Source organism: Lycium barbarum, chromosome 5 (genome assembly GCF_019175385.1).
Source record: "Lycium barbarum isolate Lr01 chromosome 5, ASM1917538v2, whole genome shotgun sequence".
NCBI classification, from domain to species: domain Eukaryota; kingdom Viridiplantae; phylum Streptophyta; class Magnoliopsida; order Solanales; family Solanaceae; genus Lycium; species Lycium barbarum.
Window position 1 is genome coordinate 17,339,145 of NC_083341.1, and position 16,145 is coordinate 17,355,289.

A 16,145-nucleotide genomic window follows, 5' to 3' on the forward strand; every position below is an offset into this window, starting at 1 on the left:
TGGGCTCAACGACGGTCTTGCCCCTGGGTTGTGAAATTGGCTTGGCCCCTTGAGAGGAAACCGAGGGAACATCCTGGGAGGTGGTTTCGGTGTTGGCAGACATTTGAATTAGGTAATAAAAAAAGGAGGTCCAGTGAACTCGAATGAGGGAGAAGGAAAAAGTTACAAAAAATAATAAGAGCGAAGAGGCAGTTGAGAGAAAATTTTAAAATAGCAAAGTGAGAGGAGAAACGTAACAGCACTTTCGATCAAAGAACAACAATGGAGAAGTTGACAAAGTTGGTCTGTTTTGGCAATCAAAATAAGTAAGAAAATGGAAGAGGAAGACGATCAGAGGTGGAGAAGTAAGAAGTAGAAGTGAAAGTGGTAAAATGAGAGGGTTAAAAGCCTTATATAGGCATGAGGGACTGAAACGGTTATAGAAGCCAGCCAACCGGGGGGTGCCACGTGTCCCACAATTAATGAGACGTGAGTTGAAGAGACATGCGTTACAGCGGTTTCCAAAGTCGACCACTCGGGGTGAGACACGTGGCTGACGGCTGAGGGACGTGACACAACTGTTCCCGTCAAAAATTTAAAGATAAGAACGGGCTTATGGCACCACCGGTTTGTTGATTCATCCACTTCCCGTTACTCCGGTAAAACTACGATCCGGGAAGTGTGGGGACTATCTCTATACGGTAAAAATCGGATATAAGCAAGACCGGTGAGACCGAGGACCGGAGATAAGAAGAGACAGGCATGATCACCGAGTCTTCCCTTAGAACTGGTGATATTGCACCGGCTGCGGTTGACCTGAGAAAAGTGAAGCGAATTTGTTTGGTCCGGTATCACCGAACCAAACTTCGCATCACAGCCAGTCCGATTTCAGCATGACTGAGTTGATCATGGCCGGTGGTCCTGTTTCAGCATGACCTAGTTGATCGTGGCTGTTAGTCCGGTTAATCAGTTATAAAATCGCCACGCATCAACATCGTTCTGTCACATTGTACCGACGACCGTACGGGTGTCAGACCGTACGACCCAACCTTATCCTTTTAGGGTTTACTTTCTGAAAAAGGTTTTATGTTGTATGCAAGGCCCATAAGGCAAAACTATAAATAGGAGATATTTCCCTACTTTTAAGGGTTAGCTTTTTCAAGATCAAGAACATTGTAATAGAAATTATATATTGAAGCTCTCTCTCCTTTGGTCCGGATCAGTGGCATTTTATGCTTATTCTTCCAATATAGTTGACTTAATCATAAACATTTGTATCTTGATTTGAATCACTAATGCATATGTTCACATACACATGCTATAACACGCAAATCTATAATTATTTCCTATAAACCCAAAATAGATTAAAGTTCATCAACATATTTTATACCTCACTTACAAATTCAATTGATTACCTAAATTCGGGATAAATAATAATCTATTCCCAATGTTCACTTCATGACACAATTATTTTATTTAATAAATCATCGGAGTCTTTCGCAATGCTTTTGAAAGCATATTTTAAGTACTACAGGTTGGTGCCCGTGCCAGCACGCCCCAACTACAACATAGAACTTCATTTATGATATTTTAGTAGTCTTGTGTGATTTTTGTTTTACTTAATAATTTTATATTTGGCAAAATACATCAAAACACCCCTAAACTATACCCAAAATGTCGATATCACACTTAAACTATACAGACGACCCATTACACACCTAATATATGAAAAAGTGGAACTAATAACACCCCCTGAGCTGATGTGGCATAAAATGTAAAAATAATTTAAAAATAGGTGCGTTTCGATTAAAATTAATTCATTTTTTCTTTTTCTTTTTTAATTGCAAAATTAATATTTTTGTAATCCCACCCCCATTCTTCTTTCATTTTTGTAATCTCACTTCCACCCCCATTTCTTCTTCATTTTTCCGCCATTGATGGAGCTCCATCCACCACAAATTATCTCGCCACCACATCTCATCGGAAAACACCATAGCCACCACAACCACCGCCATCAATTTCACCCATTTCTTTTCCTTTCTTGAAAAAAATATCAAAATACTACAAGAAAAAGGTTCAGATTTTGAAGCCATTAAAAGTTGGAATTTTGTAGCCATGAAACCTAGGGTACTGCTAAATCTCTGCAAACTCTATTGGATTGTGGATTTTTTTTTTAATGATGAAATTAGCAGGGGGAGAAAGGGAGGAGGGAAAGGTAGCAGTGGGGTGGGGATGAGATTAAAAAAATATGAATTTGGAGGATGGGAATGAAGAAAAAATGGGGTGAAATGGGAATGAAGAAGAAATGGGAATGAAGAAGAAATCAGGTGAAAGCGGGCTGGTACTACTACTGCTGATGTAATAGCAGCAGTAGTAGTAAAATTACTAATACTCCCTCTGTTCAAATTCATTTGTCCATAATTATTGGAGGATTGGTTGTGGTGAAATTGGTGGCGGATTGGTGGTGGTGAAATTGATGGCGATGGTGGTAGCGCATTGGTGATTCCAGTGAAATGAGGTGGTGGTGATGAAGAAGATATAATTATTGGAGGATTTTAATGGTTAATTAGGGATTAATTAGTGTAAATATAATTAATAAAAAAAATTAAATGAAAAAAGAAAAGGAAATAAATATAAAATTAAAATTTAGGAAATTTACAAGGTGGCGCTGACGTGGTGCTGGTGTGGCGCTGATGTGGCAAGAGAGTGAGTTACACTTCCCATTGTGCAAGTGGTCATCAGTTTGCAGGGGGTAAATAAATTCACTTTTGAAATGTTCAGATGTGTAATGGATCGTCTGTATAGTTTAAGTGTGATATCGACATTTTGGGTATAGTTTAGGGGTATTTTGATGTATTTTGCATTTTATATTTTGTTCAGCTGAAATAAGAATAATCTTAACGATACACAATTTCAATCAATTAAGATGAAAAACGAAAATTTGAAATGTCATTTCATCCGGAGAATGAAAAATTAAAAACTTTATATAATGTGAATTCTTTTTTTTTTATAATTTATGTTTTAAGGTTTTATTTTTTCTATTCAAAGAGTAGTAAATTTAGCCATTGTGAGACCTACTAATTTCAATTATGTAGTGCTAATTGTAAAGATGAAAATCATACAACTTGAGCAATGAAGTATTCTGTGTATGGTCTTCATGAATGTAAAAAAGTTTTATTATTCTCACTCTAATTATTTAAGACACAGTGAATTGAATGGTCAGGTACAAAAAGTTTTTGCCCACAAAAAAGCACAAGTAATAATACTTAAGTGTTAATAAAACAAAAAAGGAAAAGCAATTAGACACACAATTATTAGTAACGACAAATGGAATTGTCAGGCAAAGTAGAAAGATGGTTCCACAAGCGTTCAATAATATCCACAGAAATGTCACCTTTTGTAGGCAAGCAAACATGTCGATGGACTTCTGTCTGCTTCTAGCCTCTTTAATATATTACTCTCTTTGTCCCAATTTATGTCACACTATTTTTTTTATTTATTTAAAAAAAATATTATCTTTTTATTTAGAAATAATTTAACTTTATGAGATAATTTATAATCACATATTTATATAAGGCTTATTTTGGATCACATATCTCAAAAGTCTTCTTTTCTTTCTTAAACTCCGTGTCAAATTAAATGGTGCTACATAAATTAAGACGGAGAAAGTTGTTATTTGGAATAGTTGAAGTGTGTAATTTTATTTAAAAATACAAAAATTTAATGTCTGAATTCACAATGAAATTAACTAATTTGACCCTTGCACTTCAAATTATGTCACATAAAGTTTAAAAAAATCGAAAAAGGACTATTTTTTTCTTTACCATCTAGCATCGAAAGTTCATTGACTTATTAATTTCAATTCACATCGAGTAAATTAATAAGGAGTTTAGTGCACTCTATTGAAAAAAAAATCATGATAAATTGGAATTCAAAACCTTTAATTAAAAGCAGAGAAATTTCGATCTTTTCACCTATTCATCGGTTGCGTAGCATTATATTCTATTTTGTTTTTAATGCATACACAATTCCTTGTACATTATGTTAAACTTAATTATTGCTTCTGCGTATTTCATTTTTGATTCATTCATACTTGATTCACCTGATTTAGGCATAGTCGGGTGTCATTATGACCAGGGGTAATTTGAATCAGGACATTAATGCTTTCTATTGAAGAGTTTTCTTCAATTTTAACTCAAATTTGAAGCCTCTAATTAATAGTAGCACACAATTTTTAATCTTTTCACGTATTCTCGGTTGTCATCATATTTTTTTTGTTTTTAGTGCACACATAATGCCTTGTATTGTAGTCTATAACACGTGGACAAAAAAGAAAAGTCAAATGTCCATACTTTGCTTTGGCCGAATTTTCCGGTAATAAGAATGGCTCTGCCTCCAAAATCTGTCACATCTCCACTTACATTCATAACACCAAAAATAGTAAATCCAACCCAAACTTCTTCTTTCTTCCTTCCTTTTTCCATATCAAAAAAACACACACAAAAAAATGCACTCTCCTAAAGTATATCCTAACAACAAAACCCAATGTTCAAATGGCGTTAAAAATCTTATTATGATCATTTCTTCCCTTCTTATAATTTACCTCCTTAGTTTCAACTTTTCTGGTCCTAATGACGACAAATTACTCCATACATCAGTTTCACTCCAAAATGATTCCTCATCATCTTCATCATCATCGTCATCATTATTATCAGACACAAATCTTGAACATATTGTGTTTGGAATTGCATCTAACGAGCGGGCATGGTCCGCTCGTAAAGAATTAGTCAAGATGTGGTGGAAACCGGGACGAAACATGAGAGGTTGTGTTTTTCTTGAAAAAATGCCACCAAATTACACAAATGATGTAAACGATACATTGCCTCCTATTTGCATTTCAGGTGACACGTCACGATTTAAGTACACGTTTCGCGGTGGGACCCCCTCCGCTATTCGTGTGGCACGTGTCGTTACTGAGACCGTCGCTTTAAATCATTCGAATGTGAGGTGGTATGTTTTTGGTGACGATGACACGGTTTTTTTCACGGAGAATTTGATTAAGACGTTGTCTAAATATGATCATGGCTTATGGTATTATATAGGGTCGAATTCTGAACATTTTTTGATGAATAAGGCTTTTTCTTATGAGATGGCTTTTGGTGGTGCTGGTATTGCTATAAGTTATCCATTGGCTAAAGTTCTTGGTAAAGTTTTTGATGCATGCATTGAAAGGTATCCTCACCTTTTTGGAAGTGATGCTAGGATTTATTCATGTTTGGCTGAGCTTGGTGTTGGCTTAACACATGAACCCGGTTTCCATCAGGTATATACCCTTTTTCTTCTTATTCAAGTAAATTGATGTTTCGGACTGTTTGACCAAGTTTTTGGAAAGTAAAAAATGTTTATTTTAGAAAATTGATGTTTGATCAAGCTTTTGGAAAAAAAAAAATAGGTGGTTTTGATTAGTAACAAAAGCTAAAAAGGTTAGTTATTCCACAAAACTCTTTTGGAACATTAGTCAAACACAAATTACTGCTATAAACTTGACAAAAGTGATTTTCAAATTGATTAGTGCTTTTTCAAAAAATACTTTTCAAAATAAGAAAATTTTGGACGCTTGACCAAACAGGTAGGCTACCATAGTTATTTATTATGAGTCTAATTTTAATAGTTAGAACATGTTACTTACCCCAATCTCTGTGTTACCATATTTAGACTTGATATAAATAGTTACTTCCTCTGTTCTATTTTATGGGAACTTAATAGTTTGTCTTAAAGAATGATATATTTGGAAGTAATTTAAGTACATGTTTTTCATTTTATCCTTGATATGTTTTTGTAGTCACAAAAATGTCACGGTGGTAAGAGCAGAAGTTTCTTCTTTTTTCTTAAACCTTCAAGTCTAATTGCGCCATTGATTAGAACGATGTGAGTACTTGCTATTGTAGGTCTACTTTACTTGATTGAGTTAAGAACTATACGCTGCTAGTATATAGAAGTTAAACTCGTTTCATTAAGCTTAGGAGTAGGCTTTGTCTATCTAAAGATGTATATAGGCAATTGAAAACTTTTTGCAATTGAGATGCTAAAATGTAAGTGACACAAACTTTTTGTCTTTTTTTTCTTTCTGGAATTTGAAATACCAGCTGGATGTAAGAGGAAATATGTTTGGAGTATTGGCTGCACATACAATTAGGCCTTTGGTATCTCTGCATCACATGGAGATGAATGATGCCATATTCCCCCATATGACAAAAATGAAAGCTCTGGAGCATTTATACAACGCTGCAAAATTCGATCCTCATCGAATTTTGCAGCAAACAATATGTTACGATCGTTGGTTTACTTGGACAGTTTCGGTTTCTTGGGGATATGCTGTTCAAGTTTTCAGCTACAATGTGTTTCTACCGGATGCTCTGCGCGTACAGGAGAGTTATATTCCGTGGCAGACGAGTGATTTGGCTAGACATTATGACTTTGATACAAGGCCATATGAACGTGACCCGTGCAAAAGACAGCTTGTTTATTTCTTACATAATGTGTCCTCTGGAATTGATGGAAAAATCAAGACTATTTACAAGAAGAAAACACCTGAGAATTGCACCATCACCATGGTGTCACCTAGACAACTAGAAGAAATCTTAGTAACCTCACACAAGTTAGACCTTGACAGAAAACAGGTATTGTTTCTCTCGAGCTTATTAATTAAATTAATCCTATATACAGTCAAACCTCTCCATAACAATGTCGTTTGCTCCGATATCTTTTGGTTGTTATAGAGAAATGTTGTTATAGAGAACATATAATATAACATAACATGATTGATCGGTTCCACAGAAAACATGACTGTTATAGTGAAATGTTTTCATAGAGGATGACTCTTATAAAGAGGTCTGACTGAATATGTTGAAATTCTTACTTTTCCTGCTTTAAGTACCAGTCTATCTTTTAATCTTCTGAAACATTTGGTCTAATGACATATTCTGCAGTTGCTAACACCAAGAAGACAGTGCTGTGATGTATTGCCTTCTACATCTAGAAATGTGATGGATATAGAGATAAGAGAATGCAAAGAGGACGAACTAATTTATATACACCCTTAGTGATATACGTTCCTGTGACATTCACCGTCGATATTTACTGCAAGGAAGGCAAATTTTTTCCAGTGACTTTTGTTGATGGCAAATTGGTGATGGAATGAGGTATTTTTAGTACAGAAGATTTTGTTGGTTAAGGAGAAAATCCCCCAATAGGCCAATACTGTTTTGCTTTCTAAGTATAGATCTACTCTTTTGCTTGTGAAGTTGATTAAGGAAAGCAGTTTGGGAGATTATCTATGAAGTTACTAGAATTAGAGTGTACTTCCGGAAAGCAAATTATAATGAGAAAGCTATGCACATGTGCAGTAGACTTAATTGTGTATTAGCAATCACATGTGAAGAAACTTGTGAGTTAATCAAAGAAAAAACTCAAATTGACTTGTTCAAGATTTCTTTTTTTAATGTGTAGTTCCGTTATTACATAAAGTTGACATGCTTTTCTTCAGTGTAACACATACCATTATCTGTATCATGAAACACTAATATGTGAGCCTTATAGGCGGAGCCAACATTTCTAATTTATGGGTTTTGTGTTGAGTATCCTCGGGCACAATAGTCGGGCACAACTTGAATTTTATTATTGCAAAGTAAGGACCAACTTTGGTCTTACAATTTCTTACACTAATTGTTTTTTTCTTGCACTCACTCTAGCAACTCTCTTTGTTTCTCTCTACTATTTCTTACTAGCTCTCACACTTCTCACTTATCACTTGTAACTTTCTTACTTTCTCTTTTCTTGAGTATTTGTTTACTCTCTCTTGCTTACAACTCGAATGACCACCTCTATTTATAGGTGGAGATGGAATGATCTAGTGAGAGTGATATTTACAACTTTCTCTAGAATATTCCTAAATATCTTTTTCTAGAATCACTCTAGAATTCTCATTCTAGAGTGCTCTTCCCTATTCTCTACAACTCCTTAATTATTCTAGATTCTTCATGAATTATCTTAGATATTAATTAAGTTAGTGATGAATTCTTAACACTCCCCCTCAACACCAACTTAATTTGTTCTTTGTGACCGTTGTGAGTGATTCCTGAAACTCTGCAGACATCATGATGTTAATGCCCTTTCAGAATATCTTTTTCCGTCGGATTACTTCGGTCCCTTCTCTTTGAAGCAACTTCAAAGGTAGTAGTCTCTTTGATATTGACCACCTCAGCTAACAATGCATCTATATACTTGGGGTTATCTGTGTAGACCTCTTTAGCTGCGGTTGTGGTGCTTCATAGACTTCCTCTTGCAACACGTCTAGAGTTTCACAGGCTCCAGTTTGCCATGAATTCTTATTTTCCTTTTGTGGAATTATCTCTTCTATATGTGATTTATGCTTTCACATACTTCTGATTTTGCCTTACTTGTTTGTCCTTCTTCTTCAAGTTTATGTTGCAGCTCTTGCTCCAATTCTCTTGAATTTGTTAGTGTGACTTCTTCGGACCACTATGATGATGCTTCATCAAATACCACATTTCTTAACATATATGTCCGATTTGTGGTAGGGTCACAACACCTCCATCCTTTTCTTTGTTCGTCGTAACCAACAAAGATGCAACAGATAGTTTTTTATCAAACTTGCTGCGAAGATGATCTGGCACAAACACATAGCACACACAACCGAATACTCAAGAGTGACCTATGGTAGGTATCATCCTATTGAGCTTGTCGAATGGTGAGATAAACCCCAATCTTGCTTGTGGTAGCCTGTTAGTGATGTGGACAATAGTCTTTATGCATTCTACCCAAAATCTTGCTGGTACATGCATACTATGCAACATACTTCTGCATATCTCTGCCAGGTGTCTATTTTTCTTTCAGTTACTCCATTTTGTTGTGGCGTATTTGGGCAAGTCAATTGTCGCCTTATCATCTTCTCTTTAAGGTAGTCATTGAACTCACGTGATGTGTATTCTCCCTCATTGTCCGTACGGAGACATTTGATTCTCCTTCCAATATCATTTTCCATAGTATGTTCGAACTCCTTAAACTTCTCAAATACTTCAGACTTCTCCTTTAATAAGTAAATCCACACGTACCTTGAGAAGTCATTAATTAAAGTTTACCATGTATCGGTAAACACCGATAGAAGGCTTTTTTTACTGGTCCAAACACATCTGAGTGTACTAGCTCCAATGGCTCCTTGGCTTGATACTTTGAATCTCCATAGGAAAGTTGATGTGCTTTTCTGTATTGGCATCCAGCACATACCATGTCTCCTCTAATCTCAAGTTGAGGAAGGACCTTTAATTTAGACTGTTGCATCATGACTTTTAATTTGTTGTAGCTCACATGCCCAAGACGTGCATGCTATAGATCAGCTGTTTCGTTACTCCGAGTCTTCTCCATATAAGCTGTCTCGGCTGACATAACATAGATTGACTCTTGATACGCTCAAATTACACCTATTAATGGCGTAAAGCGGACGTTGTCAAATATAGTAACCCAAACAAGGTTGGGGTCGAATCCCACAGGGAATACGGAGAGAAGAGGGTACTAATTGTATGCGATACCAGTCTTTAAAGGCTTTAATCATATTCCGAGTATTTTTAAAATGAGATTTGATTTGTATTTGCTATTTTGAACAGTTTGGAATTTGTTTGCATTTGGAGAACCAAAGTTGTGTCCCCGCAATGATTAGACGTATGCTATGGGTGTCAATATGATATATTTCTAATGGGGTCGCGGTTATGCATGCACTTAATCTCTAATACAGTTCCTAATATTTTTCAATAGTTAGAAAGTATTTCTTTTCATGATTTTCCCAAATGCAGAAAAGTTATAAATAAGGTTGATTAAATATGCCAAGTAGAACTCGTCTTATTCCTAAGCGAGTTCATTAAACGAGGGTTAGCGCCCCGAGTCCTTGTTATATTATTTCAAATCACACCCTAGTTTATCCTTCCAAATAAACTAGGGTTTGTGCATGAACAAGTGTTTGCAACCACTTATAGAACAATGAACATGAAAAATAATAAAATACATCATAACCCATTATATATATATATATATATACAATGTTAGATACCCATTACATAGCACCCATCATTTTGGGTCCACAACTTTGATTAAAGAGACTACTCACACATGATGGTCTCAAAAGTAGTAAGCAATAAATGAGACATAAAGCTTACAAATGTAATAAAGATGATGAAATATAGAATCTTGTTGTCTTCACTAAACTTCAAAAAGGGAGTATTCAATGCTCACCCACCAATTGGACTTTTTAAGTGAGTACAAAAATAAAATCTGAATGCTTAAAATGACCTAAAATGTTCTTTAAATAGCCTCCAAAAACGCGCAGCAAAAACTGACAAAATTGCCCCCGATAGCAAGATCGACGGACCGTCGATCGTTCGACGATCCGTCGATTTCTTCGTCTTTTGTAACTTTAGCCCTGTGTACCGTTCGACTGTGCCGTCGACTAGTTCGACGCTCCGTTGAGTATCCCGTCTTTTTCTCCTCTGCTGAGATATCCTTCTTGACGACTCCAACGACGAAACGTCGATCAGTTCGACGCTTCGTCGATGTATCCGTCCTTCGTCGTCTTCAAATTTGTCATCACTGGAAAATCAGGATTATCGACGATTCAAAGGACGGTTCGTCGATTGATCGACGGACCGTTGATTCTCATTTCTGGCAACTTTTTTTGTTGTTCTTTGCTTTTTTGCTTTTGGGCTATTGTTTTCCTAAAACAGAATAAAACATATTAGCGAGAACCAGACTTACTTGAAAACAACCAAGATTCATAGTAAAAAGGCGTCGAATGTGTCACAAATCTGTGGCACATCAATACCCCCAACTTAAGATCTTTGCTTGTCCTCAAGCAAGTCAGACAAAACAATCTACAAAATAAAATTTGCAACTATGCTAAAAATAAAGTAAAAGTGACTACAATGGTGTTTGCTCATTGCTACCGGCATCTGCATTTTAAAATCAACTCCCTCTTTCATCATTTCCCAAACAAGGTTCTTTCAAAACAAACTCATTAGAATTGACCCTGACGCTTCAATTGATGACATCACATTATTAGAAGCATTTATGCGTGTGTGTTCACCCTTATGCCCCCACTTAGCTTAGAAAATGTCCCACACACAGTTTGACAATAAGAATTGGGACAAGGATAGATGAGAATAGAAATCACTCGCACTCACAAAGAAGTTCATGATTTACCAGTGCAGATACCATATGCTTGCCTTTAATTTCAATGCCTAACACTTTCGGATGGTTCAGGTGATCATTATAGGACTTGTTCTTGGGTTGTAATGTATGCTCGGGGACGGGTAGGATACTCATTTGGGAATTAGTGACTCATCCTCCTTGACACTACAAAATTTGACCTTTCTTCTCATGCCCAATTTATTCATTCTTCAACTCATGACCACGATGTGATTTTACCCTTACCAGAATTTACACTCTTTTTATAAGACAACATTATTATTGCTATAGAACTATATATATATATATATATATATATATATATATATATATATACGTACATATATGTACACGAAATGTATATATACATGAGACAACATTTTTTTTTAATAAACTTTTCTCAAATTTGATCCGCTATCACATCTAGTTCTTGATTATGCAACTCACACACCCCCCAACTTTAGGCTCTTGGCCTTTACTTCACACATATACCACCCCCAGCTTAGGCGATTCGCTTCTTTTCTCTAGTAGTGTCAAGGAGGAAATGGGTGCAAAGATGGAATGAAGTCATGAAATGGGGAAGAGGTTTGTTACAACAAATCAAGAGAAAAAGTCAAAGGCTCAACATGGGAACTAGTGATATTCATATAGAACAGGTTTTGGGTTTTTTAAGGCTGACGTCACTATTCAGAAGGAAAGCCTATGATCACCTCACAACCGACTATCCTAAGTAATATAGCACGACCTACCAGGCAAGTTCTGGATCCACATATGCTAATAATGAACACAAGAAGTTCTCACACTCACAATGGCATAAGGATTTGAACACTCAATTCATACACACTCTAATATCTATGATGTCACAAAAAGAATCATACATGTTAATTCATTACAACCTGACATATGCAATGGGAATTTTGGAGGGGTCAATTTCAAATCAACCCATAAAACACATCATAAAGGTCCTTTTTTCATCGAAAATCCATGGCATAAGTTCAAAATGCAACAACCATAAGAGTCACAATTACTTTAATCCATAAAACAACTATAAATATCCATAAAACAAATATAAATATCCATAAAACAAATATAAATACTGAAAAGTACATCAGGTTGCCCCACCCCCAGCAAAAAGAAGATGCATTGTCCTCAATGCATAAAAAATCATACCATCACCCCATGGTGGTAGTGCCGACCTGAAATACTCTAATCCTGCTTTTGCTGCTGAGGTGCCTCCCCCGCAGCAGTCTGAATGGGGGTCCTCTCGGCGGCTGGCTCGGTGGGCTGGAGTGATAGAGCTGACTAGCTCTGTGGCTGCAGGTCTTGAGGAGCTATCGTGATCGGCCTGACTGGCGCTGGAATAGCACTAGTGCTGGAAGATGCGCCGGTGAACCTCATATCCAAGTGTGACCGCCGCATACCCTCCTGAAGCTCGAGGTCTTCATCTTCATTGTCCTCCTCCTCATCCTCATCATCAGCTATTGTGACAGGCCTCTTTCTTTTGCGACTCTCCCTGGGCTCATCCTCAGTCACCAAATCAACCACTCTGATCCAATCGGAAATGCTGGTGACTGGTGCAGGTGGTGTTGGGTCATCCACAATAATCGGCTCTCTCGTCCGAAGGGCCGCAATCTCAGCTCGGATCTGGTCATGCTCGGTCTTCAAATCTTTTGAAGTGCCAGACTCACTCTTCTTTTCAATAGTGAGTATCTGCATCTCCAAACTGTCAAGTCATACATTTACTCGAGCATGATGCCTCTCCATAGCCTCCTGAAGGGGCTCCAAATCCGGTGCAATCTCTCTCTAGACGAACCTACCTAACTGTTGTAGTATCCGGGTCACCTGCTGATCAGCTCGCTCTGCTTTGATTGCAAACTCCCTGAAGTTAGCTCTGTTGAGGACAAACAGATCCTCGGAGGCTGTTGTTGTGGCTGATGGAGTAATATGAGATGCAAATGGAACAGCGGGCCGAGGTGGTGCCTCAGAAGAAGGGGTAGCATCAGCTACAGATGGTGTGGAGGCCTCTGTGGTGGACAATCCTTTTGTGCCCTGAGGTACTGAATCCGTGACATGCTCAGCCTACTCTAACAATGAAGTACTGGTGGCCTGAGATGTACGGAGGGTCTCATCCCTACTCCGCGTGATGTCACACGTCTTTGTTGCCTGAAGAGTAGCTGCAAATGCCTCAAGTTGCCGCAACTGGGCCAACCGACAAAACTACATGATGAGGCACGGGAATATTAAGGCTGTCGCCTCCTGTGGTGCGCGTGCCCGGATGGCCCTACTGATCAAATCACCCAAGTTCATTGGGTACCTCGATAGCATAGAAGCCACAACCACTGCTCTATCTGGTGTGACTATGTTATCTGCTCCCGTAGGCAGAACCCGATAGGTGACGAAATTTCACCAGAATTTAGCTTCCAAGCTGATATCTTCCTTACGGATGTTGGCACCCAATTTTCTCAACTACGGGGCCTGGTCCGCTGGCCCTCTAGCCATCAATTGCGCAAACCATTCCCGTACAGATTGCTCAGCCCGTCTTTCCATTTTATCATCATATTCCACTGTGGTCGGTGCCACGAAGTCATCACCAAAATAAAACCGGTTGATTGTGCGCACTGAGACGTCAACATGGACACTCCGAACATACACCGTGTCCAATAGAGGGGCGGCTTTCAAAGCTTTCTTGTTCTTATGGCGCTGCTCGAGCATTACCCTGTATGTAGCATAGAATTCCCGAACCATGGTCGGACAATAATCACTTGGAGGCTGGGTGAATGCCTGAAGATGATAGTGCCTGATGAGATCGGTGATCCGAGGATAGCTCTCCAAGCCGCTCATACTGATCTGTTCTTACTCTTGAATATTTCTCCTTGGATGACCCCCGTCGTCTGTATTGGCCCCTCGGATATAGTACTTTCGGCACCCTGCATAAGGGAAGCGGACTGCTGCTATCTCCATCTTTTGCAGTCGTAGCCGCTCATGCTCCTCATCTGAATTTCGCTCAGGAGCGACTGGTTGGTCTATCGCTGCATCACTAGAATCAACGGATGTGGAGAATGACATCCCCTGGGTAGACTGAGAGGAGACTTGAATGGGCGATGCTGCTTGGGGTGTGGTGGTCTGAGTCCTCGATCGAGTTGTTGGGACTGCCGCTTGATTGTCAGAGTCAGAGGGGTCGTCCCTAAGAGTAAGGGCTGTTTGACCCCGACCTCAGCCTTTTCTGGGACCACCACCCCGCTTGACTGGCTTCTTTGGAGGCATTCCTGAGAAACGAAGACACTTCATTGTTAAGATAACCATAAAAACATAAAAGAATCAGTTAAAAGTACAAAATATGCGATCATTGTTAAGGCTGCCAGTGGTCCGTCGATGTGCTAAAGAATCGTCAAATAGATTGACGAAGCGTCGAAGTTCCCGTCGAACTGTTAGACGCGCCGTCGATCGCATCGTCGATCGTGGGTAAGCCACTGGAAATATAGAGCAAAAGACGGTGAGAAAGACGCCCCGTCGATCAATTCGACGGGCCGTTGATCTCATCGTCGATCTCATTTTATCACCAAATTTGCCACTGAAAATTTCAACTAAACGACGATGGGAAAGACGCCCCGTCGATTGATTTGACAGGTCGTCGAATCCACCGTCGATGCTGTATTTAGCAAGAATATTAGACAAGGCTCATTCGACGTTAAAATAGGGCCGTCGAATTGAACGTCGAATGTTTTTTCGCAGGCTAGACTACAGATCCTATACGTTCTTTGGCCGATGTGCCAATCCCACATATTTTGGGGTTACTCAGACTTCACCCCATGTCGGCTTGGGTTAGACTAGGGAAAACATTGGGTGGGCAAAACAACGAAGGTCGTAATGCCCTCCAAGCCATTGTGACATCCAATGCCCCTTTTTGGCATTTCATCGAACAGTTTGCGGGCAAAACAACAACAGCCTTATGACTGAGGTGTATTTGTCGTATTGCCCTCCGACTTGGCTAAAAATCAAGCACCCAACAACTACAGACAAATCAACAAACCACCCCCAGCAAAAAAAATATGAGCATACCAGGCGAAATAACACCATGCAAATAAAACAAGGAAAGCAGTCAAAAATAAGCACATAAGCCCTAGAATGCAAAAACAAACAATTACAAGGGAAAACTAATCCAGTAAGGCACATACCTGGAAGATGAGTGCAACTTGCTAGAGATGGAAAACTACTCGAAAAATCACACACAAAGAGGGATAACGTAGTAGGGCAGGGGGTGGGAGTGGCGATAGGGCTGGGGAGGAAAGGGGGGAGTGGGTAGGGTTGGGGAAGCAGTTAAGGCAAAGGGGGAGAAGTGGTAGAAAAAGAGAGAGAGAATTATGAGAGGGAGACGTTACATATAAAAAATGGGAGGGGTAATATAACCCACGTCCCTGAATCGTCGGGCTAAAACAACGAAGGGAGTGATCAATCGACGGAGCGTCGATCAATCGACGTTTCGTCTTTTTGACACAACTCACTGTGTCTCTCCTCCCCTTTTGTTTTTTTTTTTTTGTTTTTTTTTCTATAAACAAAGAGCAGAAGAACGCTCGTCGATCTGGCCGTCGATCAGTTCGACGGAGCGTCAAACCTGTCGTTGATTTGTCATAATTTCCAGTGACCAATCTTTCCTGTGATCCACTCGACGGTGCATTCGACGTTTCGTCGATCGGATCGACGGTCCGTCGAATATGTCGTGTAACTGCTGTCCTGGCAATTTTTTGGGTTTCAACACGTAGGTTCTGCAACATATCAATAAACATATAAAACAACACAACAACAAAAATCAACGGAATGAAAGAAAAAATTATATTGCGAAAAATGCACATGGGTTGCCTCCCAAGAAGCGCACAATTTAACGTCGCGGCACGACGTGATACTACTTTGGATGC

General features: G+C 38.7%; 1 protein-coding gene across 1 annotated transcript; it reads left to right on the forward strand.

The window, feature by feature from the left end:
• The first annotated feature begins 4,304 nt into the window (after positions 1-4,304).
• LOC132640586 (uncharacterized) lies at positions 4,305-7,466 on the forward strand. Its single transcript, XM_060357229.1, has 3 exons — positions 4,305-5,302; positions 6,126-6,659; positions 6,969-7,466. The coding sequence occupies exons 1-3, from the start codon at positions 4,487-4,489 to the stop codon at positions 7,080-7,082; spliced, it is 1,464 nt and encodes a 487-aa protein (XP_060213212.1). The 5' UTR covers positions 4,305-4,486; the 3' UTR covers positions 7,083-7,466.
• The last annotated feature ends 8,679 nt before the right edge of the window (positions 7,467-16,145 follow it).

What these genes read in the sequence shown, in the direction of transcription:
- LOC132640586 (XM_060357229.1), top strand. Translation starts at nt 4,487, where the DNA reads ATGCACTCTCCTAAAGTATATCCTAACAACAAAACCCAATGTTCAAAT. An exon ending in ATGAACCCGGTTTCCATCAG is followed by an intron (nt 5,303 to 6,125) that starts GTATATACCCTT and finishes TTGAAATACCAG; the next exon opens with CTGGATGTAAGAGGAAATAT. An exon ending in TAGACCTTGACAGAAAACAG is followed by an intron (nt 6,660 to 6,968) that starts GTATTGTTTCTC and finishes CATATTCTGCAG; the next exon opens with TTGCTAACACCAAGAAGACA.